Below are 17,011 nucleotides of genomic sequence, written 5' to 3'. Positions count from 1 at the left end.
ATGTCTTTAATATAAACTATAAATGTGTAGCCATACTACTGGTTTAAACTTTTAGTTGAAATCGAACAGCGTAGTCCAACTATCAGTTTAGCTTAGGTGAGACAGAACACGTCTTTCAATTAATAGAATAAATATATTGCAACATAGGAATAGAAACTGATCCAACCAGCATTATAGGGACAGAGTTAGTCCCAATAGTTTACAAGAACATGAACCATGATCAAAGGTCATGTTCCAGGAAGATTTAAAAAAATCTTGGAATCTCTCAAGTACTGTCTTGCAAACTTTACAACAATGGTTTATGGACAGAGTCTTCATGTCAGATTACAGGAGTGACAAGCATAAAGAAGAAACTCTCTTAACTTGAACAAAAAGAGGAAAAGAACAATCTGTAGAAGCAGTGTTAGTAAGAAGTTTCACAGATGTTAACAAATCCCATATATTCTCCATCCTCTATCTTCCTAATAGTGTTGAAGATGCCAACGCCACCTGTCATCAGAAAACGGAGAAAAATGAAGCGATTAAAATGGCGGGGAAATAGAGCAATGTTCATCAGTATGGAAGTTATGAGGTGAAAGTACAGGTTGCAAGCAGGAAGTTACTGCAAGAAATATTAGACCTTTGAAACTGATATGAATAGAAACTTGCCTAATGATATTGCGCTCAGAAAGATTGTGAAGGCCAAAACAAAGACGATCACGGATGCCCTCCCTACTATACTAATTATTTTTCGCACCACATGTTGCCCTACCAACGCAGCAATAGTAGCCACCGCAACGAAATAGATAGCTGCAAGATTGATACAAAGAACGTATCTGGTTAGCGAAATTGAACTGAAGGTATCAATCTTGGAAAATGACTTTCTCCTCCACCAATTAGGAGCTTGATGGATTATGAGGCAACTAACCATAAGGTACGGGGAAACGGTGAAGAAGGTAGTATTGTATGACCGACATTGATGATGAAAACAGCATTATGAAGGTGGCAGTGGCACTTGATACCTGCATATATATGAAGTTTCTAGATCAGTTAGTCTCATGACAACTTATGTAAGAAGCGTCATAGTAAAAAAAGAAGACTAGGAGCTGTTTTAGTGCAAGTCGGGACTTAATTCTGAAGTATTTGTTTGGTTTCTCTGAAGAATTAGTGTTGTAACAAGAAAATGAAGGCACCTGGGGAGGAATTCCAAGCTCTAGAAATAATGGACCCAAAATGAATCCCCCTCCAAGACCTAGCAACCCACCAACTACACCAGCCAAAATCCCGAAGAAACAGTAAAGAACCAGCTGATGCACTTTCCAGTTTGTTGCGACTTCACCATTTGACATGACTACCCTCCAGCCCTTGTATAAGCAGACTGCCTGATAAGCCGAAGCTCCTACAGCAACGGGGACCTGAGAATCAACAGAAATTTGGCAGGTTTAATAGAGAAGCCGAATGCATAAATTTTCATCAGAAAAGCCTAGTCACGAGTTAGGCATCCAAACTCAGGGGAATGTCATATTTTTCTAATATGACAATAGAAGTACCTGTGAGGCATTGAATATCCAGTACATCATGGAACAAGGTGTGGCATAGTTCTGAAACAAAATAGCCAAATTCCCATCAGTTAGTAAACGATGCTGTAGGAGAGTAGTGAAAGCAATAATGTATGCCGGCTATTGAGGAGGGGAAGCACGTGATAGAAGGAACCTTGACGATGTGCAGCACTAAGATTACAATCCAGACAGCAATGAGTACACCCAAGTCCTTCAGGTGCATATTCTCAACACATGAGACCTGGAAAGATACAAGGAATTAGCATTGAAGGGTTATCCTTCATTCCTTCTGCCTTTACAAGTTGTTTTTCTTTATTTTTTTTTTGGTGACAAGGGAAACCCGTAACTACTACTTGAGAGTGTGTACTGGGTAAACCTCGCTCGTGACTCTAATTGGCAAAGGACCATAAGGAGGTAACCAGTCTAGGTTGCCCATAGTTGACCGAACCAAACCAAGAGGCCAATAGACTACTCCCGTTGGGAGTTCAACTTGTAACCTTCTGGTTACCAAGTCAATAATCTGACCAACTTGGCTGTGGTGGTTGGAGTTGTTTTTATTAGAAAGGAGTTACCTCTGGTGCTTTTTGTCCATCTTGTTTCATTCCAGAAGCATTATTTGTGCCTCCAGGTAGGAGGCTGTATCCTCCTTCTCTGTTGTCAACACCTGGCCCAAGGTTAACTAGTTTGTTAAATGGTCTCAGAATTATAGTGAAAGCTGACGACACGAGAAGGAAACTTACCTCGAGATGCCAAGCGCCTAGCAGCCTCCTATATCAGATGCAAGCAGTACAAAAAAATGTGTCAAAAAAATTTCAACTCTAGTATACAACTTGACAAATGAGAAACAGGTGAAGACTAATGCAACCTTTTTTATTATAGTTTCTTTCTTCCATGTCTCAACACCTTTGAAGAACGCCTTAGTTGATGCAGCTGCAATGCACAGAACCAGTAGTAGTTATTATTCAGAAAGTAGGACCATTCATTTGTTCCACATGTGCAAAAGACGGAAAATTAGGGTTTAGTTGCTGGCATTAATTTCTTTTAACAATTTTGGTGAAGTTGATTTCAATTCCAACTACTTGACCTTATCCCACTGTCCAACGCGTAGGACCTTTTATCTTAATTCTTAAAATAGGAAAGAAGACTAAGTAAAAAGAATGATATCAAATGTGGCCAAAACTGCAGTTGGAAGTTGGAACTAGTAGTTACCTAAGAAAAGAATGATGAGCAATACAGTAACCATCCACTCAGAAAAGAGGACATTGAGAATAACCCCGATACTGATTCCAAGCAACAGCATTGGCTGTAGAAGAAGAGCTAGATCATAATCAATAATGGGCAGGTCGAGCGTTGGATGTCGTAGCTTGAGATTGTAATAAACGGTGGCGCCTGCAGCGCCAGTGATCATACCTGAGCAGACACAGAAACCTCAAACACAGTACACTGCAATGCAATGAATGATGAATAATCAACTACAAAGTACAAACAACCCCCAAAATTAAAGGTTCTATCTTACATTTCGAGATTGCAGTCGACGACTTTGCATCAAATCCAATGATGAGAGTGAGCATTGGAACAAAAATCCCACCTCCTCCCACACCTCCAACACTCCCAAAAGCTGCACCAAAGAACCCAATCACACTACCAAGAACTATCCTCCACCCAAATTCCAAGTCCTGCAATTCATTCCCCAGTATATCATTCCAGATTTCTTAAACATGTCACATATATAAACCACACAAACTACATCTCAAACCTCAATATTTACATTGTCAACAAAGAATTGCAGTTAATAGGGACAAAATTGAAACCAGTTTATAGGAAAATAAGTGTAAAGAAACAAACTCCATGGAGGAAATGAACTTACAGGCCAAACATGGCGGTAAACTGCTTGACCAGCCTCCAAGAGGGAGTTGAGCAGCTCAAAAACGTAACCTGATCTAAAGCCTTTTTCTTCTTCTTCTTCTTCAGTTGTTCCATGGTTTCTCAAAATGTTTTTGTGGTGCCTTAGCTCTGCAGATGCCTCAGCAAAAGCAATACTTAGAAAAGCAAACGCAAGCACTGCAATCACAGTCACAAAAGCCTTGAATCTTGAACCAGTTTCAGCCATCAATTGCAGAACCCCACTCCTTTCATAATCAAGGATTACAACACTAATTAACCACCCAAAAATTCAAACTTGAAGCAATAATCAAGATCATACCATAACTATACTCACCTTGTTCAAAGCTTAATGAATATACTGCCCAATCTGTAAAAGATCAACACCTTTATGAATATAATACCTAATTATTCTCTTTGACTCTCAAGTCTGAACACACTATTATGCTGTTTCTCTCTCTCTCTCTCTTTCTCTCTCTATATGTACTTGATATATTTTTCTACTTTTAGCATTTCTAGTACTGAACGCAGAGCTCTCTCTCTCTCTCTCTCTGTGTACTGTGACTCTGTGACTATGCTTGTATTGTACGGAGTATTTGAAATCCTTGAATGGTATATGTATACAGACTGGTATACCTAATTAATGCCAATTAATTGCATGAAGATGCATCTGATGTTGAAGCTTTTGTTTTTTGAAGCTCTGCATATTATCTCTTTATGCCATTTAGAATATTCAATAAATATACAAAAGTTAGACAAAATGAATTGAGATTTTTTTTAAAGCCAAAAGCGAATCTATATTAACTAAAATAAAAAGTGAATGAATATAATTAGAGCGAATATAATTAGGAGGGACAACATTCAAAAAATAAAAATTAACTGAGAGTCTTGTGATCATAGCTATAATCTATATTATCAGGTTCACTGATCTCTTAATAAAATGATAAATTAAAAGCTGAAAGCTAGACATAATATTAAAGAAATTGGTTGACGGAATGAATTGAGAATTGATTATTGATGAAGTAATTTTAAGATTTGTTTAATATATATTAAATATTTTTTGACAAAAATTTAGAGCGATAACAAATTCTTTTTTTTTTTTCCTAATAAAAAAGTACGGAGTATGTTATTTTGTTGGGTTCAATGGCAATGAGTGGTGCATCTTAACTTGCAGAATGGATAATCAAACTAATAAAGTAAAGGCTTTCCCCTTAAAATTGATTTAGTCCCTCCACACTTGCTAAATTACTTCAAGCTCACAACTTTATTTAAATTAAAATAAATTAAAAATAAAGTCATTTATATCTTCAATAAGTGATTAACAAGATACATGGTGAAAGGTTTGATGACTAAATTTAAATAAATTAAATGTGGAGTCACACATTTTTCAATAAATAAGAATATCATGATTAAAATTAAATAACTTAAAGATAAAATTGCTTAATATTATTAAGAAAATATATTTATTTCACCAATCAATTAAGTGCATGTTGTAACGTTTTATTTCACTAAAAGTATAGTCGCTTATTTTTAATAAATAAAAATATTAATGTTTGATGACAAACAGTCACATATTGCATGATGTACAATTTAATGATCGACAGTCGCATGTTACTAGACATAAAATTAGATTCTTATTAAAGATAGCTCTTAAAAACGGGGACCATCTTTAATTTTATTGTTACATTCGCAGTATGCATAGACCGATCTAGTATGGAGGCAATGTGGCCAGTTACTCCTCTTCTTCATCCTTATATATAAAGACCTTGTATATATATATATATATAGAGTAATTTTTAGATACAAGTAAATAATATAGATATAAATTGTTCAAAGATGAAGTAACTTAGATGGTTAAATATGTATATGGTATAGTAAAGGTCTTATTTTAATCTTTCTTCTCATTAGATGAGATTAAATTTCTGACTCCGCTCCTAGTTATATGCGTGATCATTTTAATGTCTAAATTACGCAGGTGTACTCAAGGAATTAGATTACGTGTTAAGGTTAAAGACATGGTATTATATATATATTGTGGAGGTTAAGGTTGCAACCACCACTAGATAGTAGATAGTGATACAGATCAATCCATCCATCAACTCAACGCAGCACATAGAAATGATAGAATTATAGAAATGGATATGGAAGAAAGTCAACATCACTAATGGATTAGCTCAACTTACAAGACAAGTCGTACAACTACTACAGCGAGATGAGATTCGAAGGGTGGGCTGGTAGGGCATGAAGATTAAGAGGACGATGAATGGAGGTCTCATCTACATTTAAGCATTTAATAAAGTCTAGAGTGCAAATTATGTGAAATGACGTGGTTTACTATGCATAACCACCTTCAACTATGATTGGTTTTTCAGTCTTTTCATCATCATCGTCATCTTCATCCGCATTTACCGATTTTTTGCTTGAATTTTTCGCCTTTTCTCCGATCTTCAATCCTTCTAATCCGTCAACGCACGCTCCGCCGCCGCAGGGCAGATCCGGTGCCACCAGTGCATCCGTTTTATCTTCGTTTCCGCCTGCACCGGCTACAACCACCTCGTCGCCGGCAACTTCAGGAACTCCGCCGGCACCGGCTGGCTTCTCGGTGACGCAGCTGCCTGGACCGCCGTCGACTCCCTCCGTGATTCCGACGAGCGAATCGGGTGAATCTCCGGTGCGCGGCCACGGATCGTCCACGCAACTGTCTTCGGCTTCGTCGTCCGATGTGGAAATGATCGACCGCACGGCGCTCGCGGCCTTGAGGAATGCCTCTTTGATTGACTCCGGCGGCAGCGCACAATCTTCGAGGCCGGCGTCTTCTAGCCTCGGTGGCCGGATTTTATCTAGCAACCCTTCCTCGGTTGCCTCCATATTCGAATTCTAGATCTCTGATCTCTCGTGCCCTAGAATCGGTTATCGTCCCCGTAGAAAAACAGCAGACTGTAGGCTGGGCCTGGGCGTCATAGTCATAGTGAAAATTTTTTGTTTCCAGTACTGCCCTTCCTAGATATGATTGCAATTGACGCGTGGCACTCATTCCAGAGGGCGCGTATGTCAATGATTAATCCGTCTCCCCAGTCCCCACCGACACGGCGACACTGCCGCCTCATTGCTCGTCATTAAATTTATGAATAACTCGAAAAGACATCAAAATAAATAAGGAAGACTAACTAGAAAATGTTATCAATAATTGAAAATTGGTAACTGTTCCGAAAACGTGGCAAAAACCATTGTTATGCTGCTCTTAAAGTCTATGTTTTTTTTTTGTTTTTTTTTTTTTCTTTTGAATGTTATTGACTCTATTATTTTTTTTAACCTATTGAAACATAAAGAGTCACTTGATCTCATAACTTCTAACATGGGAGAGTCACTACATGTCATCTAAGCACAAGATGCTTGACCACTCAAAGTATATGTTAAATATTAATGATTAAAATTGTATTTTGATTCACAATTACATAATTATCATGGAATTGAACAAATTTGAAAATTGATGACCAAAATAGTAAAATCATAATAATCAATGGACCAAATTAGATACTCAATCTTTTATTTTTGTAAAGATAAGAAGACTGTTCGACGTTGAATCCCTTTCAATGGTACGACTGTACTGGCCTATCTGGACCACAGCAATGAACCGTGTGGGGTCACCATGTCAGAACAGTGAAAATCATCACATGGCAAAATGAACAATTGTATATAGAGCCATCATTGTTTGGACAGGATCCACCACTTAAGCTAATAATTCTATGGTGTGAAAAGAAAGACGAAAAAGAAAACAAGCTATCATCATCCTCATGTGTTTACACTAAGGTTGAGAATGCAGAAACAAACACAATGATGCACAGAAAAGCCATATTTTTTTTTTGAAAGCCAGAAAAGCCATATTTGTTGCAACAATTAAGAGCATATTTCAACACTCGCATCCTGCCGTTGATCTCTGTTGATGTCCCCTCGCGACATCTATGGTGTCCGGGATATACCTATGTCACGATAAACAATGGACCACTCACAACTCTGTTGAACATTGCTGCTAAAAAATGCATATATATGGTAACTAGATAGAGAATTCTGTAATGGTTTTGATAAGATGTTTGAATTGAATACTCACATATCTTCTTCGGGTTCCTTCTTGAGGGAATTTTTGGCTATACATTGGAAAGCCGCTTCCACGTTAAATCCTTCCTTTGCAGATGTCTCAAAGTAAGGTATATTATCGCCTTTAGAGGCACACCATGCCTTAGCCTTTTTCTCGGATACCTGCAGCCCAAGAGTGACTTGTATTTTCTTTAGCAAAAAGACATTAAGATGAGACGACTAATTGAGCATATTCGTTTAGAAGAGACGTAAGGAACTTACCACCCGGCTATTTCCACCATCAACATCCATCTTATTACCCAAAACAACAAATGGGAAGTTTTCTGGATCCGAGGGACTGGCCTGGACAGTAACGACAAACGGTACTATATCAGCTATTTATTGCAGGCATAAGAAGATGCCAAAGAAATTGATATATGTGGACTGTGACCTGAATTAGAAACTCTTCCCGCCAGTTGTTAAGATTCTCGAAAGATTTCGAGACATTGACATCATAAACTAGAACACAGCAATCAGCTCCTCTGTAAAACGCCACTCCAAGGCTTTGAAACCTTTCCTGCCCAGCTGTATCCCATATCTAAGGCAACAAATGATTGCCAAGTCCATTAATTAGAGGAGAACATGCATGAATAGTCATCCACGAATATGGTCGTTTTTACTTATACGATAAGGCATTCATTCTTTCTTCTTTTTTTTTTAACAGCACAGTTCGATAAAACACGATACAATATTCTCAACACCATTTTCAAGGGCTGCAGATTAATTGTATTGTAAAACATCAAGAGTGCGTGATTTGGAGTACTGAAATTCAAGAAAACAAAATAAAATAAACAATATCTTGACGAATATTATTGTCAATCATTCATCACTGTTTTCACTTTTCAGATGGCTTATTGAAGCATTCCCAGAAGGCAAAATAGAAAATGCATAAAATTTCACATCAAAGGTAGTTAGACCAACTGTGAAAGACTAATTGAGCATGCATGCTAACATTTGTGTTATCGTGTTTAAGTAGGCACAGCTTTCGCCTATCAGATTTTTTTCCTTGAGGAATATAAATTTTAATCATTCATCACTGTTTATAGATGGCTTATTGATTATTGAACCATTGCTAGAAGTCAAAATATAAAATGCACTAAATTTCACATCAAGGGTAGTTAGACCAACTGTGAGAGACTCATTGAACATGCTAATATTTGTGTTAGCGTTTAAGTCGTAGTCGCAGCCTTTGCCTATCAGATGTTTTCCTTGTAGATGGCTTATTGAAGTAATTGACCCATTCCAAGAAGGCAAAATATAATAGAAAATGCATTAACTTTTACATCAAGATCAGAGTAGTTACACCAACTGTGAAAGACTAATTGACATTTCTAATATTCGTGTAAACATGCTGCAAATCAAGTTTAAGTAACAATGGCCTTTAAGTACCCTACCTTTGCACAATTAATCATACTTTACACCTTATGACCCAAGCCTACAGATCATGAAAGAACAATATTGGTGTCCACTCAATAAATGCACATTTATTTTGGGAGCTCGAGTACTTCAAGTAGAATATATAGAAGACAAAAAAAACTCAAGAACCATCTAGATGATGAGCCTGGTATCTACAACTGCCAAAGATGGAATGTAGCAAATAACTGGTGTGGACTATGAATGAAAAGCCAAAGAGAATGTTCTAATGCTAAGAGGTGCATAAACAAGCCTTGATCGACTAATGAAAGGGAAATATAAGAACGGAAACAGAGACGTTTAAACTTGTGAAGTAGTGAATTAAGTCTGACCTGCAACGTGTACAATCTATCTTCAAACTCAACCTCTTTTGTCAAGAAATCAGCTCCAATGGTGGCTTTATATTGATGGCTAAATTTACCATTCACATACCTAAAACCAATCACATAAGAGACAATGTATTACAAGACACAGAAATCAGAACCAACTTGAAACAAGGAATGCATCTTAGCTTACTGGTTCATCAGAGAAGTCTTCCCCACCCTACACAGAAACCAAACAGTACAGTTTCTAGTTAGTTATAAACCCAACAACAAAAAAAAATCATCAATCCACATAACTATGATGCTTCAACATCCATGCACCATTTGTTTAGTTTAGCCAATTCCATAAATTTTGTCTCTTTCCAAATTAAGATTTACAAGACAAAAAGCCAAAGCTTCCATATTTATATTACTAGACTAGAAAGCTAAAACAGAACAGAAAAGTGTCAAAGTTTGGATTTTTATATTTCTTCTTTTTTTTTAGAAACATTTCATCGTCCGAAATCTTATAGACAATGAAACAACATAGGAAAGCTCATAAAGCAATCTAATTTTGTCAGGAATTAAAGAAAAAAGTACCCGCTGTCACCGAGGATTATGACCTTGAGAAGTGTACGCCTTCGAGATGCCATTCTCTCCGGCGACTAGAATTCCAAAATCTTCTTGCGATCAACTGAGAGGACGCTGGGGAGGGAGAGCCTGTTGACTTTATGAATGCATTTTTTCTCCTTTTTTTAAAATTATAAATAATTAATTAATTATAGACCAAAAAAACACCAGTCAAGGAATCAGGTGGCCGTAGCTTGACTGCTGGAGCGCAGTTGGAAATTTTGCAACGAAAGACAGCTTAGAGGGGATTCGGTTTCTTGTAAGATTCTTATGTACTTGGCTTGTCGTGGGTCCCAATACTTCTTTCATTTTTAGAAATACCCCACATAATTTCGAAAAAAAAAAATACTAAAAAGATAAAATATGATTCCCGTACTGATTATATGTTTAATTTTTATTAATACTTTTTTATTGAACTCATCATATAACGTTTGCTAGTGTAAATTATACTGAGTATTTTGTGTGTGTGTGTAATTTGTAAATTTACACACAAAAACATAATTTATTCAGGTCAACTGTCTCACCTAATAGAGGTGCCAACAATTCATCGAGAAAATTAATCACTATGTTGGACAGAACTCCCGACCCCTCACATGAACCAAACTAATTATTCCCGAAATATAACTTAACTAGTTAATCAACTCAAAAGACTTGAAACAATCATGTTGGTATACACAATTGTACTATGTATAAAAGGAATCGATATCGACTGAAATATATAATCTAACACAATAATATGCAGAGAGCAGAAGTGAAAATTTCTTAATGTCAGACATATTTGTTACACTTACACTGGATCCAATTTTAAGGTTCAAATAATCATTGAACAACAAACAAGATGGCGGCACAATAATGCCTACCTGAGACAACTATGAACAGAATGGCATTGCAATGCCAAACATCAAGAAATCCTATCTAAGGTTAGTCAGTTTCTCATGTTTCATTCATGGTCCCAATTCAACTTCCTTGGATTTCTATTTCTCTCACTTCTGGAGTGGTTCCTCGTCGGATTTCAGTACCGGGTTGCGTCTCTTGGGTTGTTCTTAAGCCTTCGCTACTCGAGCCAGAAGGATGAGGACCAAACTCGCTGGTTGGGCCGCTGCATTCGCTGGAATTATGTGTCTGGGTTTCTAACGCCATCTTCCTGAACTTCTCCAAGTCCTCTTTGTACTGTGTCGAGTCATAATCCGAGCTTCCAAAGGGTTCTTGAATCCCACTGTGTCCAGGTCTAACTCCCCCGATTAAATCATCCGCTGGTAAGTTTCCTTCTAAAGCTCGAACTATCTGCCTCAGAAAAAGTTGCAGTACAAGGAGGATTAAACGTGTTCCTTATGAAATGCAGGAACTCTACAAAGTGAAAAATGCCAATTCTTTTACATGATGTTCTGATTTGCATGTCTGTTGGATCAACTAGAAGAATTAAAAACAACAATTTATGTTTTCAAGTCATTTTACGAGGCATACATTTCGTCAGATAGCAGCCGGGTACTGTGAACATAACAAACACAAAGACGATTGAAACTTCACGACTAATAAAATCACTATGTACTAACTCTGGTTTGGGCAAATGAGATAATAGAAGAATTAACGATACCTGACTCATCCGAGGCCGACGCCGTGACAAATGGCGCACGCAGACAGCAGCACAAGTAACCATTCGGGTCATCTCCGTGGAGTCATAATTTTTCATTAAATTTGGATCAGCAAGAGCCTCAAAGTTGCCATCATCCAATGCTTGTGACAGTAAAGGTCTTGCCTAAACTCATGAAAATGTGTCACCTTCCCAAATACGTTTCCAGATTTTGCAATTAATAATTGAAAATAAAAGAAGAAGAAGAAATAAAGAAAGAAAGAAGCCCTTTATTCACTACACGTTAGCCAACTATGTATTACAGTGATGGGCTACATTAAGTCCATACAAAAACCAAAACTTATTTACTGATAATAAGACCCGTCAAAGTATCTGTATTCCTTGTAGGTAAAAGCATCTAAGCAACACAGCTAAAATATGTTCAACCTTCTCAGATTCAGGACAACAAGGCAACAAGCTAAGCATAGAGAAATGGCTCAAGATACCCTTAAAATACACATCAAGTAAGTCGCGACTCGCGTACCATTTGACTCCAGTCCAATTCAATAATGTGTGACAAAAATTAAGAGAGTATTCATTGCAGACGCCATCAATTCAAAAGTTTTAAACTTTGGAATAATAAACCTGTAAAGAAGACTTACCCAATCGACAATGTTATCATCAAGGTAGTATTGAGCTTTATCAATCGGTCGCCGCCCAGTAATCAGCTCCAAAAGCATGACTCCAAAGGAGAATACATCTGACTTTTCAGTCAGTTTCCCTGTAAGAGCATACTCAGGAGCTAAATATCTGCAAGAGGTAGATGTTCGTGAATGATAAGTAAGCAATAATGAAGATGAAAGTAATAATACAGGAGATTCAGACAGAATAAAACATTAAAACGCAAGCAATTTGAGGCAACCGCAGCCAAAACAGATTAATCAACAGAACAACAGGAAGGAAGCAGCTCTAATGAAGAAGAAATGCATCTTACCCAAAAGTCCCCATTACTCGTGTAGAGACATGAGTATCAGCATCAGGATTCAACCTAGCAAGACCAAAATCCGCCACCTGAATAAAGAATTAATACCAAAGTTCGTGATCAAGAAAAATCTTAGCATGATCATGCCCAAAAAAAAACACAGTATATAGTCCAGTAATATCAAGTAAAAGGATTCAAATTTTCACCAAGACCAGACAATTGCATGTTCACAAAAATATTTTATCATGCTGGGTGGGAATGACTTGTAAAGCAATAATCAATATAGAAACTGAACTTTTGATTTCTCATAATGCACAAACTTCCTGCTTTCATAAACAACTAATAGATTTGCATTTTGTATTTCCTGTCAAACTCATAAACAATGCAAATATGTATTCTTTCTTTTTTGGAAGGATAGTTTCACACACTTACATTAATTCATTCTAATCAACCCACACACATAATACAAAAACTAAACTTCTGATTTCTTCTAATGCACTTGAGAGGATTAGTGTCAGTATTCAGTAAAAGCCAGTGTGAGTAAAGGCTGTAAAGCAATCAAAGAAAAACATGTTATAGATGACCAAAAACTTCGTCAATGTATATACATAATACATGCACATAAAAATTTGAGTGTAGATACATGTTTATGACTCCACCTTAGGCTCAAAATTGTTGTCTAGAAGAATATTGGCAGCCTTGATGTCTCTATGTATGATCTTGGGACGACCTGCAAAATCAACAAAATTCAATACTACAATAAACAAAAATATATATATACACAATAAAATTTATTGCTAAGAAGCGTAGGATTTTGAAACTCACAGTCTTCATGCAAATAAGCCAGTCCTTTGGCAGAACCTAAAGCGATTCTCATCCTTATTTCCCAACTCATTGGAGGCAGCCCCTTCCCTGAAAAATGTTTTCACCTAGAGTTTTATGAAGAGTCACATGAAAAATGTAGAGATATCATTGCATATAGGGATACCAAAAGAGTCTACTATATCAATGCCTCTGAATTATTAGAAGGAAAAAACATTGAAACTCAAACTTTTATGTGAGGGTACCTCAGTAGAAGCTAGAAATTAATGAATTATTATTCAAAATCTAGAAATCCAAACTCTTCCCTTCTTCAGAGATAGTGTACTAACCATGTAAGTGGAACTCCAAAGTTTTGTTTGGAACAAACTCATATACTAGCAACCTCTGAGCCCCAGAAATGCAATGGCCCACAAGTGAAACAAGGTGAAAATGATGAACATTGCTAATAATTTCCACCTCTGCTTGAAATTCGCGCTCCCCTTGTCCACTACCAACTTTTAGTTTCTTAATCGCAACCTCTCTTCCATCACCAAGCACTCCTTTGTGAACATATCCAAAACCACCCTGACCAAGAAGGTTGGTATTGGAGAAGTTATCTGTTGCAATTGCTAATTCCTCATATGTGAAAGTAGATTTTGAGCAACTTGCGCCCACATTAGGGGTTTGTTGTGAAGACGGAGGATCAACTGGAGACAATTGAGATTGGAAAGTTGATACAATGCCAGGTTCAGCAGAAAGCTTTTGTGACATTCCAACTGTGTTGTTCGATGATGGAGGTACATTTGATGGCCAATTATGTGACTGGCTTGAAAAAGGGTAATCTAAGAACGAAACAAGCATTAGTAAATATCTCTGAAGGCCAAAAGAAACAAACCACAGAAAATCTGTAAGCAAACAAGTCTCTACTGTTAGAGTATTAATTTCAATGTTACTGAGACTAACATGAGCTCAACCTCAAAGAATGCAAAAATACAACATATGACATTATGATATTATGTGTGTCTATCTTGTTCATGCTTTGAAGAGGTCTACTCTGATTGCAGTGTTTATGCAAGTTATGATTCTCCAAACTGAAATAGATCTTAGACATCAAATTGAGCCAATGACAATAATCCAAAATAGCACACATTGGAACATGTGATTAATATGTATAAAATAAACATAACTATACAAATCTGGTACAAATTCAAGCCATTTGGCTACTTTGACATCTGTTATTATTATAATTAAGTACTAATACTAGTGGTTAAGGAGAGAAAGACAAACAGCATGTCCTACTCCAATTAAATTAAAATTGTTAGTGCAATTTAACAACAAATTAATGCCAGCAGACATTCTAGTAGAGCAGATAGTAAGGTGAAGCATTTGCTAAACCTAAAAATCCAATCTTTTACTAAAAATAACGATAAAGATCTCACCTTTGGGGCCTTGCTCAGAACCATATAAACCAAGAGCCCTCTTTCTCCTCTTGTACCAGAACACGAAAATGCCCACGCACACAAGCATAATAAGCCCACCTATGCCTATTCCGATTAGGAGCGCCATCCTTACCTGGTTGTTACTCGATATCGATGGGGGAGGAATGGCCGTGAAGCTCCCGTTTGCCCCCGGCGGCGGCGGCGGCGGAGCAGGCGGGCTGTCAGTAAGCGGCGGAGCGGCCGTGGCGTTCCCCGGACTAATTGGGTTATCGGGCAGCAGCATTGGAGGCGGAGCCTGCCCGCCCGCCGGATCATCCGAAGACATCGGAAAAGCTTCGCTGTATAAATTTCCGGCGAGATAAGCGGCGGAGATTCTCAAATGCAATCGCTTTTACCTTTCCGTTTTCTCCGTACTTTAATTATACTTTGTTGGGGTTGGCTGGACTGTATAGAAAGTGACGAAAAGAAAGAATTTTGAACGCAGAACGCAGCTTTTCAACACATGGAGAGCAACGTGAACAGTAGCAGCGAAGAAGATGATATGGAAAATGACCGAACGTAAAACGACACCGTTGTCTCGGCCGTAGCGCCACGGACAAAAATCAGCGCGTCGATTCCCATTTATGAATCAACATTCCTTTTACACACAACTGGATTTTTCCTCCTTCTACGATGAATCAAAGCCGACCACTTCGGATTCGACCTACATTATACATTATACGTCTGCATAGCCACACATTTTATCCATTTTATGATTTCCATTTCCAAAAAAAAAAAACACAAATAAAAAATACATAATTTTTTTTTGAGTACTATCAATTCTATTACAAGATAGAATTTGTTCAATATACTTTCTCCCACCACAGGTGAGACAAAAGCGCTAACTGAGCACAAGATATTTGACAATTAAAAATACATATTAAAATCGCCAAAATTAATCTTTATTGTTTTCAACAATTATGAATCTGTACATAAAAATAATTTTTAATAATATAAATAAAACGACAGACAAAGATTGGAGGCACGTGAGAGTATGGTTGCTTGTAAAAGGTTCTTCTGATTTGGTGAACAACCACTGAAACTTGTCCAAGTTGTACAGCTATTTTCCATCACTTAAATTATTTTTGGTTTTGATTCCTACCACAAATATTGAGTGTTTGGGTTTAAATTAAACTCTTTGTACGTATGTAAAAGTCTACGATTTTGTGTTTTTTTTTTTTTGAGTTCTATTGACTCGATTACAATGTAGTATCTGTTCATAACTACTTTCTCAACCTACCGAAGCATAAAGAGTCAACAGATGCCTCCACTGAGGCTCAAACCCACTCCCTTCCACATGGGAGTGTACACCGGGTGCCGCTTGACCACAAGGTCTTTGGCACGATTAACTAATTGTTGAGTTTTGAAAGTAAATTAGGTTAATTTATCTCCTCAAGCTCATAGACCCCAACATGTTCACACAATCTAGGATATAATCAGATAATGCCAATAAACTTGAGTTATTAAAAAATAAAAATAAAATAAAAAACTACATAATTGTCTGGTAAAGTTTATAATTAAGAGAAACTTGTACTGTTGTACACTTGTACATACTGTGTTTTCATGCAAGATGATGCACGGACATTGCATGTATTTTTGGTGTGTAATAGAAATGTTATTGTTTATATTTGGTCACATGAATAATTGTCTCTCTTTTGTTGGTTTGGTTTGTGTAATTTTGGTTAAATTAGTTAACCGGATATAATTAATTGAGAACTTTTTGATCGATTAATTTGGCAGTAGGTATTTAGATTTGGTGATATGTTGGTTTTACTAAAATTGAAATTTATGATAATCCAATTTTGATTAGTTTAAATGAATTTTGATTAATTTTACGCAACTAAATAACTAAACAATTATTACCGAAAATATGTTGGTAACTCGTAAAAAATGTAAAAACGTAGATGTGTATTTATTTGATGGTATAGTTACACGTGTTTTTAGTTAAATTACTCAATTTTACACATTCACCAAGTTCAGTGATATAGATTTTTTTCTCTTTTTTTTTTTTCTTCAATTTACTATTCACGTACAAAAAAAAAGGTTTTTGCAAATCATTGACTAAAATAATCAATACTTTGTTTTTTTTTGTTAGACCATGAGGTGTCCTGAATAAGGCCTAACTATATGAAATACTTTTAAGCTTGTACCATACTCAGACTAATCCTCATTCGCACCGAGCCGACCCAATTAAAAGGCAAAGTGCTAGTCACCAAGCCGGCTCAATTAAAAGGCAAAGTGCTAGTCAGATTGGTTTTTCTACACAAGAAAGGGTTCGAACT

At 36.8% G+C, this 17,011-nt stretch overlaps 4 protein-coding genes across 5 annotated transcripts; all 4 read right to left on the bottom strand.

The window, feature by feature from the left end:
* Positions 1-113: 113 nt before the first annotated feature.
* Positions 114-4,071, bottom strand: LOC116011047 (sulfite exporter TauE/SafE family protein 3-like). The gene is made up of 13 exons (XM_031250552.1): positions 3,757-4,071; positions 3,406-3,667; positions 3,055-3,214; positions 2,748-2,948; positions 2,404-2,468; positions 2,279-2,306; positions 2,111-2,202; positions 1,693-1,779; positions 1,530-1,580; positions 1,173-1,394; positions 908-1,001; positions 649-789; positions 114-489 (listed from the first exon to the last, which is right to left on the bottom strand). The coding sequence occupies exons 2-13, from the start codon at positions 3,646-3,648 to the stop codon at positions 404-406; spliced, it is 1,470 nt and encodes a 489-aa protein (XP_031106412.1). The 5' UTR covers positions 3,649-3,667; positions 3,757-4,071; the 3' UTR covers positions 114-403.
* A 1,445-nt stretch (positions 4,072-5,516) lies between these two features.
* Positions 5,517-6,583, bottom strand: LOC116003927. The gene is made up of 2 exons (XM_031243867.1): positions 6,368-6,583; positions 5,517-6,328 (listed from the first exon to the last, which is right to left on the bottom strand). Exon 2 carries the CDS (start codon positions 6,285-6,287, stop codon positions 5,754-5,756), a length of 534 nt encoding a protein of 177 aa, XP_031099727.1. The 5' UTR covers positions 6,288-6,328; positions 6,368-6,583; the 3' UTR covers positions 5,517-5,753.
* A 357-nt stretch (positions 6,584-6,940) lies between these two features.
* Positions 6,941-10,109, bottom strand: LOC116003917 (ras-related protein Rab7-like). Its single transcript, XM_031243860.1, has 7 exons — positions 9,869-10,109; positions 9,483-9,509; positions 9,299-9,398; positions 7,945-8,091; positions 7,776-7,856; positions 7,528-7,676; positions 6,941-7,399 (listed from the first exon to the last, which is right to left on the bottom strand). Exons 1-7 carry the CDS (start codon positions 9,919-9,921, stop codon positions 7,330-7,332), a joined length of 627 nt encoding a protein of 208 aa, XP_031099720.1. The 5' UTR covers positions 9,922-10,109; the 3' UTR covers positions 6,941-7,329.
* A 496-nt stretch (positions 10,110-10,605) lies between these two features.
* Positions 10,606-15,332, bottom strand: LOC116003909 (proline-rich receptor-like protein kinase PERK15). 2 transcript variants are annotated; one of them, XM_031243851.1, is made up of 8 exons: positions 14,691-15,319; positions 13,602-14,093; positions 13,276-13,362; positions 13,110-13,180; positions 12,463-12,539; positions 12,131-12,278; positions 11,493-11,654; positions 10,606-11,182 (listed from the first exon to the last, which is right to left on the bottom strand). In XM_031243851.1, the coding sequence occupies exons 1-8, from the start codon at positions 15,013-15,015 to the stop codon at positions 10,856-10,858; spliced, it is 1,689 nt and encodes a 562-aa protein (XP_031099711.1). In that variant the 5' UTR covers positions 15,016-15,319; the 3' UTR covers positions 10,606-10,855. The 2 variants fall into 2 exon arrangements, 1 of the variants encoding a protein (XP_031099711.1); XR_004094718.1 differs by having other exon boundaries at positions 11,046-11,182; positions 11,493-11,677; positions 14,691-15,332.
* Between the last annotated feature and the right edge of the window lie 1,679 nt (positions 15,333-17,011).

This window comes from Ipomoea triloba, chromosome 2 (genome assembly GCF_003576645.1).
Source record: "Ipomoea triloba cultivar NCNSP0323 chromosome 2, ASM357664v1".
Classification (NCBI taxonomy): Eukaryota; Viridiplantae; Streptophyta; class Magnoliopsida; order Solanales; family Convolvulaceae; genus Ipomoea; species Ipomoea triloba.
The sequence above is the reverse complement of the archived record's forward strand: the minus strand, read 5'-3'. Positions and strand labels throughout refer to the sequence as shown.

Coding starts and splice junctions, on each gene's coding strand:
- LOC116003909 (XM_031243851.1), bottom strand. CDS start 15,015: ATGTCTTCGGATGATCCGGCGGGCGGGCAGGCTCCGCCTCCAATGCTG. Junction 12,540..13,109: donor ACAACAATTTTGAGCCTAAG/GTGGAGTCATAA, acceptor TTCTTTATTCAG/GTGGCGGATTTTGGTCTTGC. Junction 12,279..12,462: donor CGAGTAATGGGGACTTTTGG/GTAAGATGCATT, acceptor TACCTCTTGCAG/ATATTTAGCTCCTGAGTATG.
- LOC116011047 (XM_031250552.1), bottom strand. CDS start 3,648: ATGGCTGAAACTGGTTCAAGATTCAAGGCTTTTGTGACTGTGATTGCA. Junction 1,581..1,692: donor TAGTGCTGCACATCGTCAAG/GTTCCTTCTATC, acceptor ATTTTGTTTCAG/AACTATGCCACACCTTGTTC. Junction 1,002..1,172: donor AGCTTGGAATTCCTCCCCAG/GTGCCTTCATTT, acceptor ATATATATGCAG/GTATCAAGTGCCACTGCCAC.
- LOC116003927 (XM_031243867.1), bottom strand. CDS start 6,287: ATGGAGGCAACCGAGGAAGGGTTGCTAGATAAAATCCGGCCACCGAGG.
- LOC116003917 (XM_031243860.1), bottom strand. CDS start 9,921: ATGGCATCTCGAAGGCGTACACTTCTCAAGGTCATAATCCTCGGTGAC. Junction 7,677..7,775: donor ATGGTGGAAATAGCCGGGTG/GTAAGTTCCTTA, acceptor CTTGGGCTGCAG/GTATCCGAGAAAAAGGCTAA. Junction 7,400..7,527: donor AAGGAACCCGAAGAAGATAT/GTGAGTATTCAA, acceptor ATCGTGACATAG/GTATATCCCGGACACCATAG.